General features: G+C 27.5%; 1 protein-coding gene across 1 annotated transcript; it reads right to left on the bottom strand.

The window, feature by feature from the left end:
* Positions 1-9185: 9185 nt before the first annotated feature.
* On the bottom strand, positions 9186-14196 carry LOC108760715 (uncharacterized). The gene is made up of 5 exons (XM_018506812.1): positions 14116-14196; positions 12581-12686; positions 12072-12205; positions 10754-10877; positions 9186-9477 (listed from the first exon to the last, which is right to left on the bottom strand). Exons 1-5 carry the CDS (start codon positions 14158-14160, stop codon positions 9386-9388), a joined length of 501 nt encoding a protein of 166 aa, XP_018362314.1. The 5' UTR covers positions 14161-14196; the 3' UTR covers positions 9186-9385.

The raw sequence follows: 14196 nt of genomic DNA on the forward strand, positions 1-14196 counted from the left end.
CATTCGGGCCGGCCATCAGCTGGCAACTAACACTTACCGCTACCGCTTACTCTCGCGCGATGGAGAACTCACAGTTAGCATCGTTCTCGCGCGTAGCCCTCTCCACGACTTCAGTTCTCGTTTCAGTATATTAGCGCTTTGTGTGAGTAAATGAGTTAAACTTTCTTATTCGCTCAATGACACGCAATCGTTTAGATTATAAATAATAATAAGCGATTCATGAATCAGCATTAACAAGCAAGATAAGTTTTTATTGAATAAATTCATAAATTCATAAGTTTTTATATGAATTTAATTGAATAAATTCATAAATTGAAATTATGATAAATTTTTTAAATAGATATTTGAAGAATTTCAAAGTTGTTAAGATTAAAATTTTTTTAACTTTAATTTAGAAAATATTAATTTAACATTAAATTTTTGTGGAAGATTTTATAAGTTTTAAGTTCATATTAATTTTTATAATAAATTTTTGTATACTTTTTTGTAATTTTGTGTAATTTATAATTTGATTTTTATTTTCTTTATTTGAATATTTTATAACATTATTCTTAGGCTTTTGAATCTTTCAAAATTTAATATCTTGTATGTATGAAATATTATACAATCAGTCTATATTTGCTTTAATTTTCTTTTATTTTAATTTTGTTTTTTATTGAAAAAACAATAATAAATAGTTGATAGCTATAACAATGTGCTGTTTAATATTGAAATAATTAAAACTATATATATATTTACTTGATTTAACAATGTCTTCTTTGTCTATATTCAGATACATTTTTATAATAATATTTAGTTTTGTATCTATTAAATAGATAAATATATGTACTTAAAAATATATATAATTAAGTTTATTATATTACATACATTTAAAGAAGAAAAAGTAATAAAATATTTATTTTGTAAACTATTTTTATATCTTTATTATTATCAACAAATCTGTTCCTTTTTAATTATACTTTATAATATTATTTATATATAAAATTTAATAAGAGAAATAATAATATTAATAAGCAATAGAAATTTAAAAAATAAATGCATATATTCATTCTTTACCCAATCTGCTTTTTTAAGTTTTTTTCATAATTCTCGTCATATTTCCTTTACATTTAAAAAAAAATAAATAAAAAATAAATAAAATAAACAGAAAATAAACTAAAATGCGAATTTCTCCAAGCAATGTATTTAGTTTTGTCTAGCTGCAACGATCACTCGCATCATGTTATCGTAAGGTCAATGCTCTGTAGCTGACCGTATCTTCCTTTCTTGCTCAGTATATTTTACTAGTTTACGGTATAAAACCGCTACGTATGCTATGTTAAATTGGATACAGCATATACACGATAGGTTTTATATAACTCAATATCACGAAAAAAATAACATAAAAATTTTAACATTTTTAAACTAAAAATTCAGAACCGCACCTAAATAGTCTATATATCGGAAATCATGATACAATCGAAAAGTGGATAATTCTACATGAGAAAATAAATCGAAAACGTAGAATAATTTTGTTGTCAAATTAGGCTTTAAATGAGAAAATAAATCGAAAACGTAGAATAATTTTGTTGTCAAATTAGGCTTTGCTTTTAGGAGAATTAACATTTTTTAATTAATTTGTTTATGTAGAATTATCTCCATCTCGATTGTACACAATTTTTGGAACACCAGATAGATATTGGCGCGTGAATTAAAATTTTTTTACTTTAAATTAAAAGAATGTAATATAAAAAATTAAATGAATAATAAGAAATTATAAAATTATTATGTATAATATAAAAATTTAATATTGCACGCACACACACACACACGCACGCACGTACGCACACACATACACACTGAGAGGAAGGAAGAGTAGGAAAAAAGCGAAAGCGGCGCGCGCGAGAGAAAGAATAATTACTATAAGAAAATAGTATAAACTGCATTTCACAGAAAGGATATCGCACTTTTAATTATATGGAAAATTATAATTGGATAACGTATAATAGCTCAGTATAGCTTAAATTATAATGTAGTAGAACAAAAAAATAGATATAAAGCTCTATGTGTATAATGGATAATTTTTATTGCTATAAAACTTTATATTAGACGACCTCGTCTTAAAATTGTAATAAAACTTTACATTAGGCGACCTTGCCCCGATGAACTTGATCTTGATATACATTGTTAAGGTCATGACCATGAATGATCTACAACAAGTTTTAGCCGTCGCTCGTTATTCATTAAAAAGTTATTAATCAAATAATTTTTATAAGTAAAACATAATTTTTAAGCACAAAGTAATTATTTCACTATACAGATTGTTTCTTAAAGACCGCCTATTACTCGCATAGCGCGCTGACTAAAAATTGAGTCGAAATCTCCTAAGCCATTTTCTTACAATACTCAGTAAAGCAGCTGTTTATTACCGAATAAAACTAGTTCGATCAGCTCCGTCCTTTAAACTTAGACGGGCGCACATCAGTGAATTGCGCGTCTAAAGATGTGTGCTTATTGTATTTGATCTTATATGTGTGTGAATGCGCCTTTTCCGTTAGAGAGAGAGAGAGGGGGAGGGAGAGGAAGAGAGGGGGGGAGAGAGAGAGAGAGAGAGAGAGAGAGAGAGAGAGAGAGAGAGAGAGAGAGAGAGGGAATGCGTCGTATCTTCTATTCTTCGTTGTACCAAATGTACGACGCGCATGCTCGAAATGTTACATGAGAAATAGAATGCTTCCGATAACTCAAATTCGAGTTAGTTCCACTAGAGCCGAAAAAAATGATAAACACTATTATTTAAATTACTTTCATGATTCATGATGATAACTCTACGCTGTCTTGTATTGCCATGAATCGAATTAAGTTAGTTAGCTAATACAATGAAATCGGAGAAGCAATAAAAAGTAATTTCACAAAATTTTACGAATTGTAAGACGCACAATATGCTTTTATTATAATTTACATTAAGATTAAATTTACTTAAAGTTATAATCATGTAAAATTATCCTGTAGTTTTAAAATGCATTACTGTAAATTGAAAAAAAAAATTATAATTATTTAACTTCCCGGTAAATCCTAAGTAAAAAGAATACGTATAGAGTTTCAAGTTTACAAAGAAAAATTTTAAAACAATTTGTAAGCAAAAAGATTTTTTACGTAAACTATAATCTGATACGTTCTGACAAGAGTTGCATCCCTTGTCAAAATTTTTCGAAAGAAGATGCTCCTGACACAGAAGAATTTTTAATGCAAAAGAAAACTTTTTACATTATTATGAGGCGTGAAGGTATTGCACGCTAACAGCGAAAACAGCGAGCGCTCACCATTAGGCCCGCGATCCACTGACATGCGCCCGTTTAAAAAACGACGCCGATTAGATTAGCTTTATAGAAATAACGTTCTAAGCTCTGGACACTGAGGAGAAAACTTTTTCACATTAAATAAATACGTTGTATTGCAATTAAATATTCTAACTAAAATGTTTATTTCGATTAGAAGAAAGTTTTATGATATCTAATAAATTATTATATTATCAATAAGATTAGAAACAAGACTATTTATATTAGTAAATAATTCATCTAAATACGAGAAAAGCGCCATTTTCGGTCAAAATTAGATGTTAAACTAATACATGTATATGTAAATTCTTTGATGAATTTATATCTCAGAAATACGACTGCGCACCGATTACTTTTTTTATTTCGGACTTTCAACACAAATAATTTGAAATATTAATAATTCTCCCAAATTTAATTAGAAGCATCTTAAAGTAAAGAGGTTATTGTGAAAAATATTATCGGCCAGTTATCCAACCAGCATTCCGTGCGAACGTCCTCAGTCCCGGTGGCCTAAAGTCTAAAGGTATCTTTTCATGCTCGATGCTCATTTTCAGCGTCAAAATAGATCACGTGATCCAAATTGACGCTTGGTTTTCGACAATGTGTGTCTGTGTGCATAAGAGGAACCCTATATATAGGACTCGTCGTACAAGGTCTTCTAAAGAAGACATCTATTGTGAAGGCAGCTAAGGGTTTTAGTCGTACGGAGTGGTAAAGTCATGGCATTCAAAGTATTTGTCATATTTGTATTGATCAGCATTTTCGGTTCGACCGATTCACGCTGGACAACTGTATCGAAAAGTTCAACTGGTCTAACGAGTAAGTAACCTTTCGTGCTTATAAATATTATTCATCAACCATTGTATTTAAGGATGTTAATAAAGCTATACTATAAAAATTATTGAAATTAAAAAACAGCAGATTCTTTAAGTATTTTTTTAATTTAATGACAAACAAATTTTATTCGTGAATACGTTTTGTATATACTTCAAAGAACAAAATGACTAATAATTAATTTGACTACATAGCTTATATATAAAGACCACGTTTTTTCTGCAATTTTAAATAAATAACTTTTGTAATGTATCAGATATAAAAATAATAGAAAACATAATTTTTACAATGATTGATTTATAAACAAATTTAATTAAAACAATTAATTAAATTTACCAGCTCACACTAGTCATAATTTCTTTACATTCTTAAGCTGCGTCCAAAAATATATAAACTTTGATTTAATAAACAATAATCTCAATAATCCAAAAATGAAATAATTACTTATCTAATTTAGAGCTGCCAAGTCCATTTTAGCCAAAAATCAAAATTTATAAATTCATAATCATTTTAATTCATCATTAGCATATGTTTTTGTCACTAATTCGATATTATAATACGAGATTTATCTCGATCTTCTCTCTCAGGCCTCTCTCTCAGAGAATGACTTTACTTGTAAACAAATTGATAAACAAATTGTCACCAAGTTGGCACTAAACTCGCTCAGAATTCGATATCATCTGTGTCAGCAACGCTTGTTGCTAGTAACTAGACAGCAAATTGACAGCAAAAACCGAACAAAACTCTGTTTTGTTTTTGATCGGTTCTTACCATCAGTTTGGACAGCAAGTTTAGTATAGTTTTGCCGATAATTTATTTTTATGTTACGTCAACAGATTTTATTGTCCTCGTTCTAATTTATTGACCATGTTAAATGTAACAGAATTTGCATCAAAGGTGCCTTTTTATCGACAAGAATTATAGTGTTTGATACAATTTATTTTCGACAGATTTGATTGACTGGATAACATATCCCATAAGGATTATCTTCAAGATTATCTCCAAGATTATCTCTAAGATTTTGGCATTTTTCGGTAGTAAGTCAACTACATTGTCTTCGTCCAAAAACAATATGTCTGATTTGAATAATGTAGGTAAGATTCGACTAAGTGCCTACATTTTTCCTCGAACCTTTTTCTTTCGTGCCTCTCTCTGACCCTACGTTTTTCTCAATCTTCCTATTTCATTATCTCTCCATTTACATTCTATATTATACAGGGTATCCCAAACTTTTCACACAGCGCTTGTATGCAAGTAGAGCAGACTAAACTGATTTGAAGAGTCCTGTACTATTTTACAATTTTTAGAGATATTAGTCTCTAAAGATCTCATTCGGAGAAGTTAACTATTGCAAAAAATGCAGAATGAGTCGGGACTCAATTTAGTTTACTCAACTTAAGTACGTTGTATCAAAAAGTTTGGTACACTTTGTATATTATTACACTTTTTTAACCGAATAAATGGATTAAAATAAACAAATATTTATTAAAGTTTCATTATATTTAGTACATGTTATTTAGTTTGTAAATGCTACTTATAATGCTACTTATAATGCTACTTTCTCATTTAATTTTGAAATAAGTTACAAAACGCGATTGCATTAAAAACACAATGCAAACAAAAAATCAAATAACATTTAACCCTCCCTTGGCGGGAAAAAAATTTTTACGAAAAAGTACAGTAAAACTACATAGATTGAGATAAGATCTTAGAAATTTGTAATTTTTCGTAAATATTCGTGGGACGTAGAGTGGCGTTATTTGAGGATGGAGGATTTCTAGATTTTTTCAACAAACAACACCGCTCTACGAATATCTATGAGAAACTAATAAATTCTAACAACTTGTCTCAATTTATGTAGTTTTTTGTAAAAGTTTTTCCGTCAGGGTGTCGCGTCAATTTATGAGTACTCAGATACTCATTTCAAATTAAATCTGTAAAAATGTTTATATTTTTGTCCGAATTCCATTATAATACTTCAAATCATATTGATCAATTAAAAAAAAAGGCTATTTTGTACAGCCTTTATCTCTCTTCTTTTTTTACATTTTTAACAGAAACCTTGTAAAACACTATAGCAAAAAAGTGAAAAATTTTAAATTAATAGAAGAGTTACATTAATGGAAGAATTGAGCTCTAATTTTACACAGATACACAAACATAATAATAAAACTATAAAAATTTTATACTTTTCGATAATACTTTAAGATGCGATACATATGTCTTTAAGCTCGAGTGAAATGAGATAAAGCGAGGCTTTTTCGTCTATTTCTCGCGATTTATGTTTCTGAACAGCATATATTGAACATTTCAAGAACTTTATGCTTGTCATATCAGGAAGCAATCATGTAATGTATTTAAAATACAACATCATTACAAAAGGATGTTGTTTACTGCAAATTTTCATATTATTTTATCAAGTTGAAACTGACGGAAGAGCCCCGCTCTCCCTATGTACATATATAATTAGAGGAAAATTCATAGTTTTATTTTTATTATTTAACAATTGTAGCGCCAAGAAATTGCGTACCGGGAAAAATATATTTTGATGGCTGCAACGCTGATATTTGTATCCTCGAGGACAGGATTTCCTGCACTAACAACGAACAGAATTGGCAGCGTACTCGTCATATGATTCAAAAACGAATTGTTTCCTATCAGTGCCAGAAATTTCATCGATTGCTGATGTCTGTGCCAAACTATACACTTGATTGCGACCGGACCTGCTCAGCAACGAGTTTAGTCGTATGCGATTAATAAATAATGTAATAATTGTTTCTTACAAAACGTTTAATTAATATGTTACGTGTTATAAATTACAAAGTCTATATAACTTTTTTAATCCTGTAAGCTTCAAATTCCAAATTTTTACAGAATTTAAAGTGGTCATTATAATATACAACTCAAAGGAATTAAACAATATATATCTCTAATAATAAGGCTTTAAAGAAATAAATCAAAATAAATAAAAAATGTAAACCAATGTAAACAAACAGTGGATGGTAATGTGTAAAACTTGTGCGTACTATTAATAATTGATCATTACAGACCACAATTTTGATCATCTTCATTGTAACAATGAAATGGTAACACACTGAGAGAAAGGATTTTGTTAATTTAGCAAGCCACCAGTACCTTTAACCGGTGATCGGTAAATATGTAACAACAAATTATGTTGTTGTGATTGCTGCTAGTCTGCTATACCAACTAATTATTAGTAACAGAAACAAACTATATAGAATCTAACCTATCTTTTGGATAGACTTTAGCTCGTTTACATAGAATTCGTAGATGATCGTGGAGTCTTAAGTTGTAGGAAACCGACCAGCACAGTCAAATATAGGGAGAATACTTAACTAGGATTAATCAATTTCTTACGATTTGAGATCCTGCAACCGTCTACGACTTTTATATATATATGAGCCTCTTATTTACTAGCGATACTATTGATTATTTGTTACATTGACGAATTAATTTGCAATTGTAACAAATCGATTGTTTTTTTAACAAATATCACATTTGCTTTCCCTTTATTTGTTCCTATAACAAAATCTTTTCTCTCAGTGCAGATTTAAATATTAAATATTACATTAAATTTCTATATAAACGAGACGTTTTGTAGAAGATAATTTTTGTAGATGAAAACTTTGTCTGGCGGACGAGTACTTCTGACTTTATAATCACGACATATCTCCGGTTCTACAAAGCGTATCGTTTATAATAATTTAATGTAATGCTTAATATTTAAATCTGTCATCAATTCGTTGTTACACTAAAGATGACCAAAACTATGGTCGAAACGTTTGTAATTATCAATTATTACTATAATAATACACATAGTTTTTACACACTACCATCGAGTCATGGCTTTCAAAAAAATCAAGTTATTAGATGATATCTTAATTAAAATAATGACAAAAAAATTTATCAAAAAATTTGTAGTTTCGAAAGTACTTTGAAACACAAAATTCGCTTTAAAAATTAACAAAATATGTGTTATATTTCTATTTACTTTAAATACAACACAATTAGAACATTACATATATTTATCAATTCTATGAAATTTAATGTGACTGAGCCATTAAGCCGTTATATTATCTTTTATTAATTTTTATTTAGGAAAATGTATGAAATATTATAGATTTTCAATAAAAATGAATTTATTAGAGTCAAATGTCATTTTATCACGAAAGCTTATTTTTATAAGTTTCAAAATTATGAAATTCTATGTCTCGAACTTAAGCATTTATATTAAAAAAATTTCTTGTGTGTGTTTTGGTAAATTTTTTTATTAAAATGACTAAATTAAATATAAAATAAATTAATTAAAATGTGTGTGAACCTTAAATTTTATTTTCCATTTTTTATTATTAAATTTTACTGATTTATTCAAAAGTTACAAGTTTTTGAACGTATCACTAATATAATCGAATTTGTATTTATATACTTGTAAAAATAAAACATTTAAACAAATAGTTTTGTTAAATTATGAATCCTTGATTTAAAATAATTAAGAAAGCATAAATTTTTTAATATTTTATGAACCATTTAATTCATTAAAAAAAATTTAACACAGTGAGGATTAAAAACATTGTTTGTTGTTTAAAAAAATGTTTTGCTAACGTTAAAACGGTTCCTTAAACTTTAAAATAAACATTTTTTAAGCATTAATAAAATGCTCCTTCAAACGTTTAAATAAACGTATTTTTTAACGAAAAAGAGTTGACTTATTACTTAAAAAAATTTTTTTTAGATATTTTTTGAATTTTTTCAAAGTTTTTTAAAAACATTTTTACAATTGTTATTTGTTGACTTAGTTCTGATCCATGTGTAATTTAATTAATTAACTTAAAGTTGTTCTTACTTAAAAGGTCATGTTTAGACGCAATTTTACCAGAGCAAAATGTTGCTTCATTTAATACGGAGAACAATCCCGTGTCGACGAATACTGTTATACCCGTATATCTTGTTCTATGTGCGTAGGTGGTTGGGTATATAAAAATAAATTATCGAAACCCCTTCATTTAATTTGCTTTATTTGACATTAACAATATAATTTATAAGTAACAGATTTATTGTGAACCTACAGAAATGGCGCGTTTTGCTTTACTTAAATCCCGATATCTCAGAAATGTTATATTTATTATACTGTCACTGCATATAATATATGTATATATATGTATAGGAAATATTATGATTTTCTATCCAGCCGATATACTGCATTTTACAATCTTGTTTTACTGTTTCTCGCCTTTAAAGTAGTTAGTTATTATACATGGCGTTGCACCTACGGCTCGATCTTCCTTAGTCAATTGGTCGTTTTCATTTACTGGAAAAAAAGAAGACAAAATTCTAAGCAATATTGTAAAATATTCATAAACTATGTACATTATTATCATACATGTAGTATAAAAGTGCGCATTATGTACGCAAATTCGTATTGGAATATCAACTTCTGACAAAACGTTCGTACAAAAACGTATTTAAAAAATGCCTACACTGTTTTAGTAACTAACAATGAAACGCAACCAACTAATCCCCTCCAATTAATAAACTTTGAATATATTAAAATATAAACAAAAATAAATATTCATTTTTTAAATATATGTTGAGTCGCACGTTCACATTGAAATGCAGATTTGTCATCAGTTATTTCAAAATTAAATGGCATTTCTAAATTAAAAATGAGGGAATATGTAAAAATTCCCAAATTTGATACGGCAGATTACAACGCTAAGTTCTGTTGGCTTTGAAACTTATTTTCCAGGAACTCTTTAAGTCACTTGTTAGATGTGTAGTTGATAAGATGTAAATAAAAATGATCGAATCAATAGTATTCATGGAATTTTTTTGAAGCACGTGATAAGACAGATCGTTCAAAAAAAAAATTATTTTATCCGCCATTTTGAATTCTGAAATTTGACTAAAGGTTCATAATGAACGATTTTCTAATATCCTTTAATAAGACATAAATTAAATGCTAATTATTCCTTAGAAAAATGTCAACCACGAAACGATTAAAATTGTTTTGTATGTGAACGTACATGCGAGGATTGATATAGAAACGCAAAAAGTCGTCATTTTCTACACATAAAACATTTTTAGATTTTCAGATTGACTGCATCAATTTTATTCAGACTCGTCACAGTCGAGAATATATACTGACATTATATAAAAGACTTTTATATATATATATATAGATTTTTAAATATTTATTTAGTTTCTCAGATATTTTATTTGAAAGCTTGTTTGACGTAATAATTGTAATAATTGTAGATGAACTTGACAGCGACTCAACATTTATGCATTGTCGATAGTTACCCTTTTTATGTATTCCTTGATCGCATCGCATAGTATAATTACTACTAATTCACACAAAGGAAGAAAAGGTCCTACAACTCTCAAAATTATCAACAGCAGAATAAGACTAATGAGAGTGCGACGCAGTAAATAGAGCGCAATTAATTTTACAACGTGAAGATTATATTAATTGCACTCTGTTTACTGTATCATACTCTTATTAACCTTGTTCTATTGTTAATTATAATAAAATTGTGAAAGAAGTAGAGAGAGAACATTTTGAACGTTATTTTGAGTTTACTTACATGAATTTAAACATTCCTTTATATTCGTAAGAGCTTCCTCTGAAATCTCTGGCAAACCATTCTTATTAATGTCTTCTTTTGCTCTTTCAATTATTTTGTCTATAACTAACTTCCCATCTACCAGCTGAAATAAGAAAAAAGAACACAATACATCACCTGCCCTTACGGGTTGTCTATCTAAAAGATTAATTATTGACTGTCATTTTAATTAATATTTATTAAGTTTATGATAATATACAGAGTATCCCAGAATCGCCAAATATTTCGTAGACTGATTGAACGGACTAAACTGAGTTGAAAAGTCCTGTACCATTTTACAATTTTCGCAACCTATTAAAAATCGCCGAATAATAGTTTTCAATAATTTTTTTTTACTCAAGTACTATCAATTTTATAGAAAAACAATAAGAAATAAAAATTGCTTGTTTTCTTCTCATAGAGAACTCTAAGAATTTTTTCTCAACTTTGCAGTAAGTGCTGCATTTTCTTATATATTGGCAACTATTTCGACTAACATGAGAAAATGCGATACTAACAAATTCTGAAAAAATTCTCAGAATTTTGTGAGAAGAAAATAAACAATTTTTGTCTCTTGCTGTTTTTCTGTAAAATTGATAATATTTGAGTAAAAAATTATTGAAAACCAATATTCGACAAGTTATAATAATTAACATCTTGCTAATTATTGCGAATATTGGAAAATGGTAGAGGCTTTTCGGCTCAGTTTAGTCCACTCTATACCAGCACACAAAATATTTGGCGGTCATTCTGGAACATCTGGTATATTATATGTTATATTTTAAGCCCGTGTAATTATTTATCGTTAACATGCTATTTCTACACGGCACATTTTATCCGAGGAACGTTTTAGAAATATTTTAGAACGTAGAAAGACATCCTTTAGATGTTTTTAGAACGTCTGTCCCATGGAAGTCTGTGCTGTATGAGTTGAAAATACATTTATTATTATTTATTGTTTTTGTGAATATGTTTTATTATGCATTGTTAAATAGATTTATTATTTTATTAATTATTTCATATATTTGATTGCGTCTCTAATACGTTCTGAGTCTTTTTTGAAACATTCAACAAAAAATTTGTGCATAATAAAAAATTTAAGTATTAAAATTTCAATTAACTTTTATAAGAAATTTATGTTACAAAAATAGACTATTTTTCACGCATTTATTACGTATCTTAACAAAACATGATTGGAAAAATAGTTATTTTATAATTGCTTCAATTTCACACTATATTTTTTATCGAAATTCTTTATGTCTAATAATTTATTAATATAATAATTATTACAAATTATTACCAATTGTTTCTTTTGTAATATACAAGTCACTAATTTTTTGTATTTCATTCGACATGGTCTTGATTCTTCATTGGAATCCTTCTGCTCGACGCTACTTCTATTATGCCAATTTTGGAACCAAGTAATTACTTCCTCTAAGAACATTGTAAATTGTTTTTTAATTACATATAATCCTAGGATACACATTTTAAATATAAAAGAGATTTTATTAAAATATATACATACGCAATTTTATTGTGCATTATTAATGCCTTCTTCTAAATTTTGTTTCGCAAAGATTTAGAAATTGCATAATATTTTTAAAGTAATTTTTTATTCCTAAGTTTTAAATTTCAAACTATAAATTTAAAATTAGGAGTTTTTAATTTCTAAAAAATTTTTATAAATTTTTAAAAACTTCTACATTAAATTAAAAATATTCTAAATTCCGAGTCCTAATAATAATAAGAAGAAGAAGATATTAAAAAGACTATATTTATTTGTAAATTTATTATTTCTAGATAATTTACCTATTTTGATTTCTTCTTCGTCCAGGCATTCCTGGAATGTCGATACATCGGTCTGGTATACTTTTGCAATCTTTTCCAGGATTTGATTATTATCATCTGCAATTACCTAAAATACAACCATATTACCTTGTACTTTATTAATATGACAATCATAAAATATGATGATCACAATTATACTTGAAGTAATTATATGACATAAAAGATATAAATTATTTATACCACTTTATAAAAGAGAATTAGTGCATAATACATTCTAATTCTGTTGTTGTATTTGAAATATAAATATAATTTGTATTTTATATTTTATATTTCAGCGAAGTACACAAAGGTATTTTATATTCTATTATATTTTAAATATTAAGATTGACAGTATTCATATATATTTTGTATATGTATTTTAATTAATTTAAGTAATTTAATTGCTATTAAATTATTTACAGATTTGTATTATGAGTCTTCTAAGATGAATATTTAAGTTATTAAAATTATTGTGATACTACTATTCCGGCTTCGGTTTAGGGCTGCGTTTTAGTACCAACAAATAATCAATGCACAGTTAATTTTAACTGGAAATTGTTTAAATTCAAAAAAAGAAATATATTAGACACGAGAATTAGACCTTGATAGAATTAGACCTTTTTCACTTACGTGTGTTTAATCTTATTGGTCGATTTTACTCAATATATTATTGCTTTTATTTTGTATTTTAAATACTTTAGTAATTTATAAACTTCGCTTTTTTTTCTATATTCAGGGTTTATGATATATCAAAAAAATGTTTTCATATATCTAGTCGATAGAAAAGAACCCCGTACCAATCTTATGGAAAAATGTCTTTCTGCGGATTTGGTTAATTTTTCCATATGTTGTAATTCTCTTCAAATGTCTCAATGGGCATAACTTGATCCTATAAGCCGTTTCCGCGTTACAAGCCTTGAAAGGTCCAGTAATCATGTAAAATTTAGACCTTTCAAGGCATGTAGCGCGGAAACAACTCATAGGATCAAGTTGTGCATAATGAGACAGAATAAAGAGAACTACAACATATCACAAAATTAGCCAAATCCACAGAAAGACATTTTCTCATAAGATTAGTGCGGGGTCCTTTAATTTCCTACAAAAAATCCGCGTTGATATTTTTTCGTATTTTGCATTCTTTTCGAGATTTATTAAAAATAGTAAAAAATAACACATTTCGTTAATATCTCTGAAATGCACTGCTAAATTTAATAACATTTCTTTTAACTTATTTACATGTCGACTGATCGTATGAATTAATAAAATTGCATTAAAAAATTAGTTTCTTTTAAAAATCCCTAGGCAGTAAGCTGTACAATATAATCCTAATTTAAAACTTGCTTATAAAATTTACGATATTTAAAATTAAAGAAGTAAATAATACAACTTTATTGTTTATTGTAAATTCTGCAATAATCCATTTGTATACGAAATGTTCTATTTAAATTTTCATTGAAATAAGTTAAAAAAAAGAACCATGTGTATATTATACGTGTATGAAAATAAAATGAACTTACGGTAGCAATTAGCGCTAAAATTAAAAACGTAAGTGATCTCTTCATTTTTCTACGTTTTAGAAATGAACAACTTGCACAAAG

The sequence above is a fragment of the Trachymyrmex cornetzi genome, unplaced genomic scaffold (genome assembly GCF_001594075.2).
Source record: "Trachymyrmex cornetzi isolate Tcor2-1 unplaced genomic scaffold, Tcor1.1 scaffold23, whole genome shotgun sequence".
NCBI classification, from domain to species: Eukaryota; Metazoa; Arthropoda; class Insecta; order Hymenoptera; family Formicidae; genus Trachymyrmex; species Trachymyrmex cornetzi.

Bases quoted from the DNA above. Each gene is read 5' to 3' on its own strand.
- LOC108760715 (XM_018506812.1), bottom strand. From the start codon at position 14,160: ATGAAGAGATCACTTACGTTTTTAATTTTAGCGCTAATTGCTACC. The intron at 10,878-12,071 runs GTAATAATTTGT...TTCTTATTTCAG, and splicing joins TATTACAAAAGAAACAATTG to CTGGTAGATGGGAAGTTAGT. The intron at 9,478-10,753 runs GTAAGTAAACTC...CTTTTTTTCCAG, and splicing joins AAAGGAATGTTTAAATTCAT to TAAATGAAAACGACCAATTG.